At 47.0% G+C, this 19,208-nt stretch overlaps 1 protein-coding gene across 11 annotated transcripts in view; it reads left to right on the top strand.

Annotated features, from left to right (window-relative positions):
• The first annotated feature begins 981 nt into the window (after nt 1-981).
• NCAM1 (neural cell adhesion molecule 1) overlaps nt 982-19,208 on the top strand; it is a 93,698-nt gene continuing 75,471 nt past the window's right edge. For 6 of the 11 annotated variants that reach the window (XR_013185042.1, XM_054647365.2, XM_054647369.2 and 3 more), the window contains exon 1: nt 983-1,172. Coding sequence is in view for 10 of the 11 variants with exons in the window: in XM_054647365.2 (XP_054503340.1) it covers nt 1,118-1,172 (55 nt within the window). In the remaining variant the exon portion in view is untranslated. Of the gene's footprint in view, nt 1,173-19,208 lie in introns of all 11 variants that reach the window. The other 5 variants (XM_054647361.2, XM_054647362.2, XM_054647363.2 and 2 more) reach the window with 2 other exon arrangements.

The raw sequence follows: 19,208 nt of genomic DNA on the forward strand, positions 1-19,208 counted from the left end.
TTGCATATAATACACAGTATATACAAATATTTGCATAAATATTAAACACCTGTTTTCTATAGCACATAATACATATCAGATACACATATTTACATACGTACTAAATACACATTATACACACATCAGAATAATTTATATTCTAATGCTTTAATATAATGATAATAATTAATGGAATGGAATGGAATGGAATGGAATAGAATAGAATAGAATAGAATAGAATAGAATAGAAAAGAAAAGAATAGTGTGATATATATTACAATTTATAATAATATAATATTTATTTTGCATAAATATTAACTACCTACTTTCTATAGCACATACTACATATCATATACACATATTTACATACTTATAAAATACACGTTATATACACGTTAGAATAATTTATATTCTAATACTATAATATTATTTGATAGTACTAATAATGATGTTATGATAATTGACGATAATGTGATAATAAGCAATAATGATATGATATGATATAATATTATTATATAATCCCTGCCTCCATATATAATTATAATAATAATATACTATATTATTAATTGTTAAATAGACGATATTATTAATTATAGCATGTAGTATAATAATATAATGTTATGTTATATAATAATATAATATAATATAATATAATATAATATAATATAATATAATATAATATAATATAATATAATATAATATAATATAATATAATATAATATAAATTGTAATACATTATTACATTTCATTACATTACATTACATAATAAATATGTAATAATATGCAATAAATGGATAATAATATAATAATAATCAGTAATGATGCTATGATAATAAACAACACGATGACAATTAACAATAACTATTTTCCTATTCCTCTGCTCCCTTACTCCCCAGACAAAGCCCTTTCCCCCCCCGCGCCAGGCGCGCAGCAGCGCGGCACTATTTCCCTTGGCGGAGGGATCTCGGCGCGCCTGGCAGCGCGCAGGGATCCGGGCGCTGCGCTCCGTCAGTCAGCGCCGTCAGGCGGCGCCGGGACGCGGCGGGCGCAGCGCTGAGCGGAGCGGCCACGCCGGGCTCGGCTCCCGCGCCCTCCCCGCGCCCGCAGCCCCGGCCCGCCGCTCCCTCCCGCCGGTGCGATGCTGCTGCCGCTCGCCGTGCTGCCCTGCGCCTTCGTCCTGCTGCGGGCCGCAGGTACGGCGGGCCGGGGGCGCGCCGCGAACAATGGGCTCGGGCGGACCCCGCGCTGCGGGGGCTCGGCGGGGCCGCGGGGTGGCGGAGACAGCAGGAGGAGGAGGAGGAGGAGGAGGAGGCGGCCGAGCCGGGCTGGGCTGGGCTGGGCTGGGCTCCCCCGGGGCCGGGCTCGCTGCGCGGGGGGCGCAGACAATGGGCGCGGAGGGGATGCTGCGTGCGGGGTCGCGGCGGGCTCGAGGATGCTCCCGCGGCCGCCGCCCTCCGCCGCCTGCCGGGGCACGGACGCGGCCAGGGAGGGAGCCAGGGATGCGATCGCCGTAGAGCGGCTGGAATAATAAAAGGAGAAGGAGGAGAGGGAGAGGAAAAAAAAAAAAAAAGAGAAAAAGGAGGGGCGCGGGGCGCTGCCGTTGTGGAGCGGCCCCGGGCGCGAGCCGTGGTGCGGTGGCCCCGCTGTGGCCGCTCGGTAGCCGCGGTGACCCCCCCGGGGTCGCCACCGCCCCGGGTTCGGGAGCGGCAGGTGGGCTGGGAGCGGCGGGATGGAGCGGCCACACCTGCGCCGGCCCCGCCCCAGCCAGCATCCCTGCTCCGAGCTGCATCCCTGCTCCGAGCTGCATCCCCGCTCCGAGCTGCATCCCTGCTCCGAGCCGCATCCCTGTGTGCTCCATCCCTGCTCCGAGCTGCATCCCTGCTCCGAGCCGCATCCCTGCTCCGAGCCGCATTTCCGTGTGCTCCATCCCTGCTCCGAGCTGCATCCCTGCTCCGAGCTCCATCCCTGCTCAGAGCCGCATCCCCGTGCGTTCCATCCCTGCTGAGCTCCATCCCCGCTCCGAGCTCTATCCCCGCTCCAAGCCGCATCCCCGTGTGCTCCATCCCCGCTCCGAGCTCCATCCCTGCTCAGAGCCGCATCCCCGTGCGTTCCATCCCCGCTCCGAGCCGCATCCCCGTGCGTTCCATCCCCGCTCCGAGCCGCATCCCCGTGTGCTCCATCCCCGCTCCGAGCCGCATCCCCGTGTGCTCCATCTCCGCTCAGAGCCGCATCCCCGTGTGCTCCATCCCCTCTCCGAGCCGTTTCCCTATGCTAGCCATCCATCCGTCCGTCCGTCCGTCCGTCCCTCCTCCCCGGCGCTGTCCGTGCCGGCGCTCCCCGGGGAGCGCTCCCCAGCCGCGCTGCGCTCCGCCGGTGTTTGTTCCCTGTCCCGTCCTGTCCTGTGCTCCTCAGCCCTTGTGCCCCGTCCCCGGGGAGCATCCCGGGCCGGCGGTGCCATCGCCCCCTCGCAGCTGTCCCCGCGCCTGGCGGCGCTCCGGGATTTCCCCGGTGCCGTGTCCGTGTCCCCGCGCTCCCCGCAGCTGTCCGTGTGTCTGTCCTTGCCGTGCTCCCTCCCTGCCTCCTCCCCACGCTGAGGATTTTTATCTCCTTAAGCAATTACCGCCGCTGGGGCTCTGTCTGCGTTCTCGGTGACAGTGGCTGTCGCGGTGACAGTGCCACCAGTGTCCCCAGGGCTGCTGCCAGACCCGAGCCACCTGTTTAACATCACCGCCCCCCCTGCGCCCTGCCCGGCTCTCCGTTTAGCCTCTGTTTAATTCAAATAAAAACCAGGAGTGCTCGTGAGGGGCTCTGTGCATGGCGGGGGGGTCGCGCTCCCGTTCCAGCCGCTCCTGCCCTGCCCAGCTCCGCATCCTGCCCGGCCACACCCTCCCATCCCCGGGGCTGCACATCCCTGACACATCCCTGACACATCTGACACATCTGACACATCCCCGCCGCCCTTTTCCGCTGGGGGAGGCCACAATAAAGCGCCTTGCTTTGGGGATTTTTGGTTCTTCTTTTTTTTTTCCCCCCCAGGGGAAATAAATGGGAGTAAGCAAAAGAAAAATTATCTGCATATCATCTGTTGCCCCACTCGAATACATGTTTATCCAATAATAATAATTATGAATATGGAGACTGCCTAGGGAGCTGCACAGCTGGATCTGTTAAATCAGCACAAAATGGAGAACACAAAAACCAAATAAAATATTAAAAAGCTAGAACAAAGCAGCAGCAGTGTTTATGGTGAAAGCAGCACCAAGCACATCCAGCTCTGCTTTCCACCCTAAAGGATGCTCTGCTTGTGTTCCTTCTTTTTTTCCCCCACTCTGTGATGGAGGAGAAGGAATTTTGCTTTGAAAGCTGTGGAGATGTCAGTGCAAGAGGGTGTTTTATTTATTTTTATTTATTTTCTGATTGTGCTGCTATAAAAACCCTTAAGCTTAAATGTAAGAGGAGGCAAGAGGGAGATATTCATCAGTGAGGAATCCCTGAGGAAACTGTTGTGTGAGCACAGTTGTGGGGTGGGCTCCCAACCAAACCGTGTCTTTTATGGCTTTTAGAATAATTCCACATTTCGTGTGTACCCCCGTGGCCTGTGGTAGTGATGATTTATTTTATTTAGTCTGCTGTAAAATTAAAACGTTCTCTGATAATGTAGAAGCTGATTTATAGACAGAGCAGATGGCTCCTCTCCTTTCATGTGCATCCTGAGAACTGCGGTTTCCTAAAGAATAGAGAGGATTTTGTATCAACTTTATCCCCTTGACACATGAACTTGAAAATTCCCCAGCTGACTCTTGGGCTGGGTTTTGTTTTTTGGCTTTTTTTTTTTTATTTTGGGTCTTCAGCGTGTGGGTTTTGTCAGAGGTTTATTTTAAGGACATTTCACATGAGTAACTCCACAACTACCCGGTTTTTAAGTGTTAAACATTGTGGCTGCTCTCCAGGCTGAAAGTGCCTTCACTTTTCCTGGCTGGGCTCCAGAAATGTATTTTAAGGATAACTGCTCTGCCTGGGTGCAGGCGCTGGGCACAGAACGCCAGGGGGGTTTTTTGATGGTTTTCCTGCTTGTTTGGGGTGGGAGGGCGATGCCGTGGATTTCCTGCACGGGCTGCCAGGGAAGCAGAACCAATTGCTGGGGGAGGAGGAGGAGGAGGAGGAGGAGGAGGAGGAGGAGGAGGGGATCCTGCATCTGCTGCCATCAGTCTGCGAGGAGCAGAGGGACGGCTCGGGGAGGAGACAAAGCCCAGTTCATTTCCTCGTTTCAAAGGCCATGCTGCGGTTTTCCTCGTTGTTTTACACACCTGGTGATAGGAAAAAGGCACATTTCTGCGGGTTTTTTGGTGGCTTTCTGAGGTGGTTTTGGAAACATCATCTTTGCAGTGCGTTCAGCGTGAGATGGGCACTGTGAACTTCCCCAAATGCCTCTGCAGGCAGCCTGGGAGGAGCTGCTTCCCCTGGAATTGAGTCGTGGCTTTTGTGCAGGGAATTCTGAGAAAGCTCCAAGGATCTGATGCCAGCAGGGCAGTGTTTTCCAGGTGCTCTGAAAAGAGGGCGTTGATTTCTTTGTTTATTTCCTAATTCTTCCCTTTCCCACGGATGTGAGACAAGCAAAGCCATCGCTCGTGAATGCTCACTTTGAGAATGACAGGGAAACAGAAATGTGCTTTCCTTGCTGTTTACAAACTGGGAGAATGGGGATAACTGGGCTGAGGGTGTGTCTGGCAGGGAACTACGGCTCCCAGCAGCTCCTCTCTCCTGGATGGTTCCTTTGCGCATGTTTTTCGGGAATTAATGTGATTTAAAAAAAAGAAAAAAACAAAAAAAAAAAGAGCCACCAGGCAAAAAGACTCTGAGGCATCCAAATCACAGGAGCAAATGTGAAGGTCAGCTCTGGGCTGGCTGTGGCTCCTTTTGTTTAGGAAAACACATTAGCATGGAGCAAAGGGCTGGCTGTGCACGGGGATGGAAATGAGCAGGGCTTGGCAGCAGGGCCCTTCTGGGTTCCTGGTGGGGAAATGCAGCTGCTCATTAGCAACGATGCCTTTTGAAGTGACCCGGAGCCAAATGGCAGCTCCTGCTCCTGCCTGCCTCCGGGATTGGCTCAGGCAGCCACTGCAGGGAGGTTTTCATGGGGGTTTGGGTGTGCAGTGCGCGTGGAATGGAGGGAAATGGATCAAAATCAAGGATAAAATTCAGATTAAATAAATGTATGGCTTTAAATCCGGTACTTTTCGCTGTATTGATGGTAAAGCAGATAATCCCTCTCCATAGGGTTGGTGATGCAGATTCCAGACCTTCCCAGGGTAAATGGCACACACAGGATGGAGTCACCATCCCTGGAAGTGCCCTGAAAATCCCTGGAAGTGCCCAGAAATGGCACTCGGGGCAGGGTTTGGTGCTGAACACGGTGCTGTTGCAGGGTTGACAGTGACACTTGATGATCTTCAAGGTTTCTCCCAACCTTAACAATTCTCAGTTTCAGCAGGAATTTCCTCCTGGGAAGGGTTAAACCCGGGCAGGGCTGCCCTGGGAGCTTTGGATTCCCCATCCCTGAGGTGTCCAAGGAATTTCTGGGCAGGGTGGGGACTGCTCACAGCTCAGACCTGATGGCCTTGGGGGGCTTCTTCAGCCTCAGTGGCTCTGACTCCATGGCAAACCTCGTGCCACAGCACCTTGGGCTGTGCAAGGATCTGATGCTGCCAGGGCTGCGTTTTCCAGGTGCTCTGGAATGAGGGTGTTGATTTCTTTGGTTATTTCCCAGTTCTGTCCTTTCCCATGGGTGTGACTCACTTGTAAAGATGGACCTTTGGAAATGACAAGGAGCAGAATTGTGTTTTCCTTGCTGTTTGTAAACTGGGGAATGGGAATAACTGGGCCCCCAGGGCAGGACTCCCCACCAAGGGAGGTGCTGACATCTTCTAAAATACCCAAAGCCACCTGAAAACGTCCCCAGAGCATTTTTTGGACCCTGTTACAGCTTTGGCTTCTGAGCTTGCTTTCGACCCAAGAATTTGAGTACTGGAGGTGCATCAGCTAAATTCTGACTGGGACAAATGTGGGGCATCAGCAGCCTCAGCCCAGCTGCCGGAAAAGCTGATTTTTGGGGAACAGCACACAATGGGAGGTTTATCCTGCACAGCAAGTGCAAATTGCTTTAAGATTCCTCTGAAGAAGCAGCAGCAGCAGCTGTGGGGTAGAGTCACATAGAGCTGTGCTTAAGAGCAGGGGGAGTTATCTGAATTCTTCAACGTGAATAATAATTAGGATGGAGAGCTGAGCAGCAGAAATCACAGAGCAAGAGCAAGATAAAAATTGTGCTTGTGCCTGAAGATGAATGTCTCCACTTGCCTCTGCAGAAACAGAGCTGGGCTTGGGAACTGGGGGGGATTTGCAGGAATCTCTGTTTGCTCTGTAATTGCTCAGTGTGGGTTCAGTGCTCCTGCCCTGCCCAGGGATGGAGGCACCAAAGGTCCCAGGTGAGCTCAGGCTGAAAACCAGCTCAGAGATGGGACAGAGCCCAGGGGTGGCTGGCCCTGATCCCATTCCTGCTGCTCTGGCCCAGGCAGGGCCATGTCCCACCTCTGATGCAAGGAAATCCATTTGGGGCTGCAGGCAGTAATGGGATCTGTGTCAGGGCTGATCCATCCTCTATTTTCATCCAGATCTTGTGACAGGACAGATGCAGGGGGTGTTGGGAAAATGGGAGTTGGCTGGGTCAGTACAGCCTGGGAAGAATAACGTGGAAAAATATTTGGGAAATCCATTGAAATGGTCGATTTCTTTAAAAGGGAAGCAGATTTGATTTATTTTGAGTTAAAACAAATGTCCACCACTTCACCAGGGCATCACTGGCCAGGACCAAAATCCATTTAAAGAAACTCTTGACTGCTTGAATTGTTGCAGAATTGTCCATCTCATCATGTCTTGAACAGAAATATTTATGTATATGTTTTCTTTCTAGCTGAGTTTTTAAGGCTGTTACAGCCATTGGGTCAATCAGGGTAGGTGCTTTCCACAGTTGGTTGTTAAAATCAGGCGAGTTGGGTTAATTCTCTAAAAATCCACCTGCCTCTGAGTGCTGAGGCCACGTTTGGAGTGTGGGGTCCAATTGTGGACCACAGCCAGTGGATTTCCTGCAGAGGGACTGGAGGAGCATCTTTGGTGTGAGGAGAGGCTGAGAGAAGGCCCCAGGGGACGTGGATGTGGACAAATCCCTGCTGGCAAGGAGTGAAGACTGCCAGGATCTCCCAGCAACAGAGCAAACTGGAATACAGCACAGCAAATCCTCTCTGCACAGATGAAAACACACCAAAATCCCTGTTTTCTTTTCATTTTTATTTTTTTATTATTATTATTTTTGTTGGATGACTCCTGGACCAGGCTGAGTGGGGAAATCGTGGATCCTCCATGCATGGACCTTCAGAACACACCTGGCCAGACCCCTGGTGACCTCCTGCCCTCCCCTCCTGCACTGGATCACCTCAAGATGTCCCTTCCAACCCAATCATTCTGTGATTTTCCTACCTCTACTCTTATAAAAACAGTTATAATAGAAGCTTATTTGAATATTTAATCCACTTTTCCTTCTTTGTTTATGTTCATGACATTTATCACCCTTGAACCTTTCGGATGAACAAGAATTGTTAATTGTTTGTTGCTGGTTTGTGGTTAATTGTCATTTACCACATTGATTAACTTGAAATATGACTGCAAAGACATGAATGGGAGTGTGTAAATCTGTTACAGAAATGGAGAATTGTGTGAAAGGAAGGGTTAGAGGAAGAAATGAGCCAGGTGACATTGAGGCCACGTTTTGGGCAGAGTTTGGTCAGAATCAGTGAAATTCAAGGTCCTTTGCAGAGGAGAGCCCTGGCTGAGCTGGGGAATTGAGCAGGTGATAAATGGTGAAATAAAGTGATGAAGATTTTAGACAATGGAAATAGAAAATCGTTGCCTCCATATTTGAATGGCCTTTCCCAGATGTTTAATATCTCTTGTCCCAAAAGCAACTGTATAAAAAATACTTTAAAATGTTACTACAACTGCAATATATTCCTGCAGAATTTAGTTAATTGTCCCTGAAATCAAGCTGTAGGATTGTAAATGCCCTTGTTTTATGGAAAAAAAACCCTAAAAATTTATTTACAAAGTGCAGTTCTTTTTACAGTGAATACTGATGTGCATTAAGCATTCAAAAATTGAAATCCCATTGTTTTCCCAGCACCTTCTTATGTGGGATATTGGGTTTGAATAAAAAGCAAAGGAGGAGCAGCCACTTTGGAGGTGTTGGCACAATATGGGCAAACTGGGCTCTGATTATGGAATTATTGCCTATTTTAAAATAGGAGCAGCCAGATTGGTGGTGTTGGCAGAGTATTGGCAAACTGGGCTCTAATGCATGGAATTATTGCATGTTTTAAAATAGGAGCAGCCAGATTGGTGGTGTTGGCACAATATTGGCAAACTGGGCTCTAATCTGTGGAATTATTGCACAATTTCAAGCAGGAGCAGCCAGTTTGGAGGTGTTGGCACAATATTGGCAAACTGGGCTCTAATGCATGGAATTACTGCACAATTTAAAATAGGAACAACCAGATCGGTGGTGTTGGCACAGTATTGGCAAACTGGGCTCTAATCTGTGGCATTATTTCATAATCTAAAATAGGAGCAGCCAGATTGGTGGTGTTGGCACAATATGGGCAAACTGGGCTCTAATCTGTGGCATTATTGCACAGTTTGAAACAAACACAGCAGGGATTGAGGGCAGCTCGGGCCGGGGATGCTCGTGGTGGTTCCTCAGAGCCCAGCCTGTCCTTGCATATTAATCACCCTCTCAAAGGAGCTCTGATGTGCATTGTGCAGGCTCTGGGATTGTGGTGCTCAAAAGGGTTTTTATTCCATTCAAGTGGAGGGGCTGAGAGCAGCAGAACCCGGGCAGTGGCTGGGGAAGGACTGCCCCGAGTGCCCGGAGCTCTGCCCTGCCAAATGGGCACTAAATTCTCAAATATTCACCCCCAGGTCTCCCTGGCTCTTCTGGCAGCTGGGGAGTAAAATTAAATATTGGGCAGCTGAGATTTCAGCAGGCCAAGCTCGAGGTCTTGATCCCATTGGGAAAATTGGAGGGGGTAAAAGTTGGGGAAATGGCAGATTTGTGAGTTGGGAATAACAGGATTTCTCCCAGGTAAAGGTTGGGGAAATGGCAGATTTGTGAGTTTGGAATAACAGGATTTCTCCTGGGTAAAGGTTGGGGAAATTCAGATTGTGTGGGTTTGGAATAACAGGATTTCTCCTGGGTAAAGGTTGGGGAAATTCAGATTGTGTGGGTTTGGAATAACAGGATTTCTCCCAGGTAAAGGTTGGGGAAATTCAGATTGTGTGGGTTTGGAATAACAGGATTTCTCCCAGGTAAAGGTTGGGGAAATGGCAGATTTGTGAGTTTGGAATAACAGGATTTCTCCCAGGTAAAGGTTATGGAAATCTCAGATTGTGTGGGTTTGGAAATAACAGAGTTTCTCCCAGGCAAAGGTTATGGAAATCTCAGTTCTGTGGGTTTGAGAATAACAGGATTTCCCAGGTAAAGGGTGGGGAAATTCAGATTGTGTGAGTTTGGGAATAACAGGATTTCTCCCAGGTAAAGGTTATGGAAATCTCAGATTGTGTGGGTTTGGAATAACAGGGACTAGCACAGCATTCCTCTGGTGATGTGGTTTTGTGTGACTTCAGCTGCTGCTCTGGGGCAGTGTGAGGTGAGGTGTTAATGAGCTGTGTCTGGGTGAAAAAATCCAGAAAAGGGGAGATTTTGGCTCCTTTTCTTTGCACAAATCTCAAAAACCCTGTAGATACTGAAACATGGACTTGAGTGAGCAGTAGGGATGTTTCAGTGGGTGATGTTGGTATTCTGAAGGAGACAATGGGCAGATAAAAAAAAGAAAAAAAAAAAATATATATATCTATCTGGATGGGTACAGATGTACATACAAATGTTCTAGTCCAGGAATTTTGTACAATGAGTAGAGAACTGGGCTGCAGGCTGTGCCTGTGAGTTACCACCAGCCCATGGTGTGAAGAGAGGTGAAAACTGATCCTGGTTGTGCTGGAGAAAACCTTTTGTTGGAAGGAAAAATCTGCATTTCAGACAAGCAGTGAACTATCCCTGTGCTCCCCAAACGCTGTTGTCCTGGCTTTGTGTTTAATCAATATTATTGAGCTGTTTGCTGAGCCCTCGGTGTCTCTCTGCTCCTGCTTTTCCTCCTTTTATCAACTCCTGGGCACATTTTCTTACACTTGATTATTTGGTTCTGTGAGAGCACTGGCAGGGTTCCCTGCTAGGGTGAATTTCAGCAGTGAACTTATGGAAAGGAGCAGTTCCAAACAGGCACCCAGGGAGCTGAGAAAGCCTTGAGGGACGATGTTCAGCCTGGCCTGAGGTTGCTTTTAAGGTCTTTGTGGAAATGAGTCACTGGAGTGGAGCTTTTGGTGTGTTTGTTGTTGTTTTCTGTGCACAAAATGGGATTTTCTGGGCATGTTTGTAGGGAACATGAGGGATTTTAGTGTGATTTGGTGACATGGAGAGCGTTTTTCTGCTCAATGCTCATTTTTGCTGTATTTGAGTGAGAATTGTTGGGTTTAGGTGTGCGTGTTTTGGGGTGGGAATGGGTGGATTTTCATGGTGCAGCAGAGCCCTGCCTGTGTCACTGCAGTCAGAAGGAAACCCCCAGACCACCCCTGCCAGCCAATGTTGTTGTTCTCCGTGTTCAAAATGGCATTTTCTGGGTATTTTTGTCGGGAGCACGAGGGATTTTTGTGTAATTTGGTGATGCTTTAAGGCAGCAAGACAGGGAGAGCATTTTTCTTCATTTTTGCTGCATTTGAGTGAGAATTGTTGGGTTTTTGTGTGGGTGGTTTGGGGTAGGACTGGGTGGATTTTCTGCCTGTGTCACTGCAGTCAGAAGGAAGCCCCCAGACCATCCCTGGCAGCCAATTCCCATTTATTTCCCTGATAATCCCATTTAAAGCCCATTGCACTTGCAGTGTCTGGAGGTGAAGTGTAGCAGGAAATACTGAATACAACCAATTCTGGTATTTCCCTTTAGTGAGAGCTGCCTTCAAATGGTTTTGAATTAATTGTGTGCAGGCTGTGGCACTGCTCTGGTAAAGCACTTAGAGCCCACCTGGGTGTGCTCTGAAATCCTCAAAATAACCAAAATAAAACTGATTTCAAATTTCTTAATGTGCATCACAGATCCCATGCAGTGCAGGGGATCAAAATGCTCAATCATTATTGGCTAATTATAACATTGGAGGATTTAATTTTGCATTTTTCACTGTGTTAACGGGGAGAGGAAGACACTTTGGGCATTTTAGCAAAGCACAACCAACAGCTGCTTGGCCAAGGAACTTTTTTAATTCTTGGGAGCTGCAGGAGCCAAAGGAACAGAGCTGGGGAGTGTTGCAGTTGTGTCTGCAGCAGATAATCCCCAGTGCAGCGTGGAGCAGACACAGGAATTACTGCACACTCCTAAATCCTGTGCACTTTAATCTCCCCATGATCTCTGGGAACGCTCACAGCATTTATTCCATTTATTCCATTTATTCCTTTTATTCCTGGCTGGGGTTTGTTGGGAATGAAGGAGGGAAGCTGAAATACATGAAGGGAATAAATTTTAAATTTATTTATTGTAGACAGCTTGTAACAACTTTTTTTTTTTTTCCTGCAAAAAGAGCTGCAGATCAGAGATTTAATTTATATTGATTCACAATGGCTTTGCCACTGGGTTTTATTTGGGATGGGCTTTGGCTATTTTGCTCTCTGATTTTTCTCCATTTCTCTGTGAAATGAATATTTCATGAAATACAAGCAAACTTGGAGTGGTTTGTGCTTCATGGACAAAAATAACGTAGTGCTGCAGTGATTGTTTGTAATTTTAATTTCCCACTGCAGGCTGGCATGGCTGTTAGCTCCAGAGCAAGAAATATTTCTGTTTAGAGTAAAAGTTATTTAGTATAAACACTAGTAAATAAAAATTTATTTAGTTATAAATACTTTATATGGAATAAAAGTTATTTTTGTCTAGCAATGGGTGTTTCTGTTGCTTTCAGGATGCTTTAATTCCTGGCAAAAAAGGTGGGATTTTTGTGGTGTGCAGTTTGGTTTTGCACGGTATCAGGCACCAGGAGGTAAATCCTGCTTTTATCCAGTCCCAGGGAATACCCAGGGAGGAATCCAGGAATTTTTCTCGCCTGCTCTCAGGTACTGAGGGATCCCTATGAAAATTCCAACTGCCTCCTTGAGTAAAAATCAATGTAAATCTGCACAACGACCATTTATTTTTAAATAAATCGCTTGTGCTGATCTTTCTTACACCTGGTGAAAAACCAGGCTTTTCATTGAAAGGGAAAATGGGATTTTTTTTTTGCTCCCACCCAGGCCCTGCCTGGCTGCTCCCACTGCAGTTAATGTGACCTGCTGTGTGGGTGGGGAGGGAAAACACAAAAATTGATGTAAACTCTGCTTTTTTCCTTGCTGGGTGCTCTGAGGAGCTCTGGGAAGGTTTGAACCAATCTCTCAGCATTTTGTGTGTCCCACACTTGGTGTAAGAACAAAAAATCTCAACATCATCAGCAAAGCCCTGAGCAAACCCAGCCCTGAGGTATTTTTTCACTCAGTCTCTTTTCCAGGAGAAAACTGAACTTCAAACCCTTTGATTTTTTTTTAAAATCTCTTTAAAACGCTCTTTTTTAAAACCACACCATTTCTGGAGCAGCTTTTGCCATTATTTTATTGAATATTCAAAGTGAAAAGGTGCCCTTGGAGCAGTCCCTGGAGTGTGTTTGCTGTGGGTTTTTGATGTTCTGGGCAAACACACTTCAGGAATTTCTGCTTTTATCAATGGCACTGCTTGGTGTTTGCTGGTAAAACAACAGTAGAAATAAATGCTGATAAAAACAAGAGTAGAAATAAATGGTTTATGCCCAAGCCTGTGGGATTGCATTATTTTAATGTGAAAATAATACCTTGTGGGAGATGGGGGAACTCTAAAGGCTGCCTTTAGGACAGTCTCTGTTAGTGCTATCTAATACAATAAATTACAGCTTTTTTTGCTTTTTACTAGGTGTGCTTCAGTTTCTGATAACCTGCCTCTGTTTTAGTTACATTTTACCTATTAATCCCCCCAAAAAAGCAGAATGTGCCAGAATGTGCAGATGAAATCCCAAGTTTTGAAATCCATCTTATTTTGGTTAAAAGAAGCCATTTTTATATGAAGAATTCTTGCTTCATGAGACTGGATCTGGATTTAAATGCAACCACAAAGCCATTGTGGACCATTTTTGTTGTGTTCATCCCTGAATTTCAGGACCATTTTTGTTGTGTTGTGCCCTGAATTTCAGGACCATTTTTGTTGTGTTGTGCCCTGAATTTCAGGATCATTTTTGTTGTGTTCAGCCCTGAATTTCAGGACCATTTTTGTTGTGTTGTGCCCTGAATTTCAGGATCATTTTTGTTGTGTTCATCCCTGAATTTCAGGACCATTTTTCTTGTGTTCATCCCTGAATTTCAGGACCATTTTTGTTGTGTTCAGCCCTGACTTTCAGGCTCTGGTTTGTAGCTGCAGGCACTCTGGCAGGTCTGGAGGGTGATCAGTGCCCTATCCCAAAGCTCCTGTGCATTCTCAGGAGCTGCTTTTTATCAGCCTAAATTGGTCCATCCAAAGCAGCCTGGAAATAAAAATAGAAATCCCCAACTCCTGGTTTGGGCCCTGCATTATTGATGGGTTCCTGCAGTGTCCTCTGTGTCCAGGAGATTTATGGGGTGTGATTTATTATTTAGTGGCACATGCAGAAGCACCTCCAAGCATTAAAGAAACAAAAGATATTTCCTTATCAGGCCAAGGGTTCTCTTATCTCCTTTTCCTTGGAGATTGCAGCAGCAGTGGGAGCAGAGGAATGCAGCTGGAGTGGTGAGTGAAAGCAATGCTGCTGATTCCCTTGGAATTTAGCACTTTAAATGGATTAGAACTAAAAATATCCCTGCCTGGCATTGCGTCAGAGCCTTCCAGAGTATCTGCATTTCCATGTTTGATGGCAATTTCCAAAGATTCCCACGTGGGAGCTAAGTGGGAGCCAGGGTTGGGAATAACTGTAAAATTCCTGGGGGTTGCTAAAGTGGGAGCAGCGCTCGGGAAGGAGAAGCTGATTTTTGTTATGGACAAAAAAAGGTGGTTTTTGTTCCAGACAGGTGTGGAATTGTGTCCTTGGACATGTGGGACAGAATGGGGTTGTAACTTTGGGGTGGGACCTTGCAGCATCTGCTCCACCACTTCTTGTTGGTCAGTTCTGTTGCCACTGAATTCACTCATTGCTCACAGTTTGGGGTTTTTGTTGATAATGGTGTGTGAACACTGCATTAGGGATTATAATCCCAAACCCCAGAAATGGTTCTGTACCAGTGGAAAGGGAAATAATCACATTTCTGCTTACCTAAAGCCTGGAGTTTCACTACCATAAGGGAAGGGTTTGATGGAGCTTGTGGTGTGTGCTCCTGCTCTGTTTGGACAAATCTGACTTTCCTAGAGCAGAGAAATGATCTTGTGAAGGGGCTGAACCAGAGAAACACAGAATCCCACAGTGCTGATTGGGGTGCTTTTAATGAAAGGTGGTGGTACCACCATGTTAAACATCCTCGTGCATTATTAATCCTAAACTGCTGGAAAATCCCCATAAACCAGTGCAGGATTTCTTCCCCTACACTGAACATTTCTGTTGATTTTTGGCCCGTATTTTGTGTGACTGCAGAGCTGTTGGCTGCACGTTCAGGAGCTCCAAAGGTGAGTTTCTGCTGATGCTGGAGGTGTGTTTTGGGCCCCAGGTGTTGGTCCTGCAGCTTTGTGGAAGGTGAGGGGAGCTGAGCAGTGTTAAACTCCTCAGTTTGCCTGATCAGCTGCCTGCACTGCAGGGAGGGCTCTTTGAGAGGCTGTGAATTCCAGACAGGTAAGATTTGGAAGCTGTGGTCCAGGTTAACATTTTGGACTCCACTAGATGGCACTGATTTATTGTGCTGTTGATAAAAAACCATCAAATGCAGTGGGAGACTTTTATTTTTTGAACAGGAACCATAAAGGAGGTGATGAGGATGCTCAATATTTATCTGTTTGTCTGCTGGGTGCATTGATAGTTTCCTTCATGACCTCCTGCTTCTGATGAGGAGTTTTGGATGGAGTGGGTGTATCTTTTAAATATTTAGCACTGGGAAGACATCTCTAAATAAACACCTGGTTTTTCTTATCCTCTTTGTGTGGAAGGAAGAAGCTGGGCCAGTGTTGGTGCAGGCATCTGGGTTTGCCATAACTGTGTCTCAAACCATCACAGAATCCAGGATAAAGAGAAATTCTTCTCTTTCTGATAAGAAAAGAGTGTTCCTGGTGGGTTACAGTCCCACAGTGCCACTTCTGGGTGACACCAAAGTGATTTCAGTGTGTTGGTGCTGAGGGCACTGGCTGGGAGCAAATAATGAATGATTCCAGTTCCAGGGGCAGAAATGGCTGCCCCTGAGAGCTCTTTTGGTAAATTTGGTGCCCAGATTCTCCCCAGGACCTTCTGTGTGCTGCTGCCCAGGGTGGGAGGGCAGAGAATCTGTAATTCCATCTCTGCTGTCCTCTCCCTGCATCCCCTGTGCTGTGCCTGGAGCATCCCACATGGAGCAGGAGCTGTTCTGCTCAGCATTCAGGACACTCCATGAGGATAAACCTGGGCTGAGGCTTGGTTCCACCTGGTTCTCCTCCTGTAATCTCCTTTTGCTGGCAGCTGAGGGGAGCTGAGCAGGGCTGCAGCTTGGCCTTGCCTGACTCCAGCACTGGTGGGCGTTTGGATACGAGAGGAGTTGTTCTGCAGGGAGCGTGCATCCCTCCCTCTCCAAACCAAATCCTGCCTGTTTCCTTGCCTTCCTTCCAAGGCATCTGCAATTCAATGGTTTCCCAAGAGATCAGCCTCTTTTGCTATTGCAAAGATCAGTTCTGTGCTCGTGCTTGGAGGGGTGAAGCCTTTCAGGAGCCTCAGATGGATCCAGCAGTGGCTCCCCAGAATTCAGCGTTTTGTGGGTGCTGCTGCCTCCTCCAGCTGCAGTTTTTGGGGCTGTGTGTGGGGTTTCTGCAGCTCTCTGTGTGTTTCCCTGGGGAATTTGTGTTTCCCCTCCCCAGAAGCTGCATGGAGACGTTGGCAGGGCTGAGCAGGCAGGGCACTGCAGGGAGGCACTGAAACCCAGTTTTGTGCAGCTTTTGTGGTTTCAGTGCCACAGAGCTGGGGCTGATGTGCTGATATTCCCTGTCTGCTTTGGGGGTTCTTGGTGGTTTTCCCTCCTCTCAAACTGGAGGTTCAGTTGTTATTTGGCCTCAGTGATGTTTCTCAGGCCCAGCTCACTGCAGTCTCTGGGACTCCTTCCTGGGACATTGGCAGGCTTGGCTTTTTCTAAATATTATTTTTTTTCCTTTTGACACCATGAATTTTTACATAAATGTATGAATTTTACCCTTGGTGGGGAAGTATGGGGTGATGTGTTCTGGCTTTGAATTAATTCCTAATACCATTGTTTCCTAACTCCGTGATTTATATCTATTCCATTTCATTCTGGGCTTTATACATTATTAATTCCTAATTCCATTATTCCCTGACTTTTTCCCATTGCCTTTTTTTTTTCCTTCTTTTTCACAACGTTTGTCTCTTGTTTGCTGCCTACTGAAGCTTTGATGTTCCTGGATAAATGGATTATTATTAAATTGAATGGATTATTAATAAATTGATCATGTGCAGTGCCTGGGAACAGCCTGGCTGTCCCCAGGGCTGGGTGGGGACCAGGTGCTTTCCGTCCCTTGGATCTCACAGGTCTGGTTTATCCTCAAATAAATTAATCCAATAATAATAATAATAATAATAATAATAATAATAATAATAATAATAATAATAATAATAATAATAATAATAATAATAATAATATAATTAATAATAATTATATTATAAATAATTATAAATAATTTTATCCTAATATATCCAATATAAGTAAATGAGGATGAAGGGGAAAATTGTCCTCATTGAAGAGGGGAAAATCCAGCTTAATTCAGAGCAAAGTGTAATTAAGGGGGAGAGTAAATTGGCCCAAAAAGGGGGGACTGAGTGGAGCATGGCTGGGGCTGAGGGGTTTGTGCTGGTGGTGGGAGAATCAGGCAGGGCTGGCTGGGGACTCCAGGCTCCCTTTGCTGTTCTGTTTTCCAGCACAGAAGGTGGAATAGTAATTTATTATCTGACATTCTTGGCAAACAGATGGAAACCACTCTGCCTGTGAATTTGCAAGGGAAAGGATTCTGGGAGCAGGCTTTGCATATGTCCTTCCCCCCTTGGTTTTTGTGCATACTTAGGAAAACAACAATGAAGTCATTCCTCGTTGTTGGAAGGAAACTTGTGTGGTGTTCCCACTCCTGCTGTCAGGATGGGTAAAAGAGACATCCACTCTGAACATGGCAAGGGGATGGAAGAAATGGGAATAAAATGAAGCTGAGAAGTGCAGTGAGCTCTGCGAGTTCTGCTTGGTTCTCATCCCACATTTGCATTTTGTAGTGTAGAATAAACCTCTCTGTTTGACGGTGAAGAAAGAAATGTTAAGGCTAAAAACATCTAATTAAGAACGAGCAGGAGTGTAGAATAAACCTCTCTGTTTGATGGTGAAGAAGGAGGAGATGCTAAAGCTAAAAGATCTAATTAAGAAGTGAGCAGGTGAACAAAGGGCTCAGATCAGTGAGCAGTGAACGTGCCCTTTGCAGCACTGACATGTTTGTGTTGTAGTTCGCCTTTGTTTGTGCTTTTCTTCAAGAGGGCAATTAATTAACTTGTTTCTTTGTTTTGCTGGGCGGGTTTTGCCTTTAGTGAGTTTCACACCATGGAGTTCTCAGCCTGCAAAGATGAGAAAGGGGCTCTGGCTTTGGGAGGGCAGATAAGAGCACTTGGGAACGGGGATTTTGCAGTTTTGGGTAATTAATTGCCCTCTGGGTGTGTGCCCTGTGTGTGACCAGGCACTGCAGAGGTTCCTAAAGCGCTTGGATTGTTCAGGAACAGCAGCCAGGGTTTGTGGCTGGGGCTGGAGCTTTTCCCTGCAGAGCACAAAGCCTGGAGGAGGCACTGGAAGGAATCAGCCAGATGGGTGCTTAACCTAAATCCCCTGAACTCCCTGGGGACACCTGGCCCAGGCTGCTCTCCTGGCTCCGAGCTGCTGTGGGAGCTCTGTGAGTGCTTTATTCAACATCCAGGGTACGTGAAACGGCCCTGAGAGCTCCTGGAGGGGGAAAAGCTGCTCACAGTGTCAGGGAGCCATAGAGGAGATGGCACCAAGATCTCCTGGGCAATCCCAGCAGGAACCGGGGAGATTCCCACTCACAGCTTTGGGGATGTTTGGCTTTCCCTTCTGGCTGAAAAAACAGCCATGGCACGAACATTGACTATAGATCAGTGGGAATCTCCCATCCATGCACCACCAGTGCATTCCCTCCCATTTTTTACATCAATCACTTGGATCTGTCCATCCCATTTATAGTGACTTGGATCTATCCATCCCATTTATAGTGACTTGGATCTATCCATCCCATTTATAGTGACTTGGATCTGTCCATCCCATTTATAGTGAGATACAGAGCTTGAAATGAACATTCAGATATTTTCACCATCTCAGTGCTCATTTCAGTCTCTGCACCTCTGCCTTTCTGCTCCCCACCACAGCAGAACCTGTTATCTCAGAATTCCACCCCTGAATTTCTCCCTGTGCTGCCTGGAAGAGGCAGAATGGGAGATGCCAGCACAGTGATTCCCCATGAAAACAGCAGCTCCTGCCTGACCCAGGGCAGGTTCCTGCTGCAGGAGCAGAAAATCTCCTTCCAAACCCTGGTGCCAATTCAGCAGAGCCGGGCAGGACCCTGTTCTTGTTCTGGTGCCCATTAGGAGCAGCTGCAGGCTGGACTTTGATGTCCTGCAGGACAATGGGGTCGCTGTTCCAGCTCCAAATGCCTCTCCTTGCTGTGCTCTTTGTCCGGGGGCTCTGGGACTGGGGAGAACGTGAGGGGCAACACGAGATGGAAATCCCAGGCAGGAAATGGCTCCCAAATGCCATCACTGGGATGTCAGGGTTTCAGCAGGGATGCACTGGGAGGCAGCAGAATTTTAATGCTGGCAGATAAATGAGGATGAAG

This window comes from Agelaius phoeniceus, chromosome 23 (genome assembly GCF_051311805.1).
Source record: "Agelaius phoeniceus isolate bAgePho1 chromosome 23, bAgePho1.hap1, whole genome shotgun sequence".
In the NCBI taxonomy this organism is placed as follows: Eukaryota; Metazoa; Chordata; class Aves; order Passeriformes; family Icteridae; genus Agelaius; species Agelaius phoeniceus.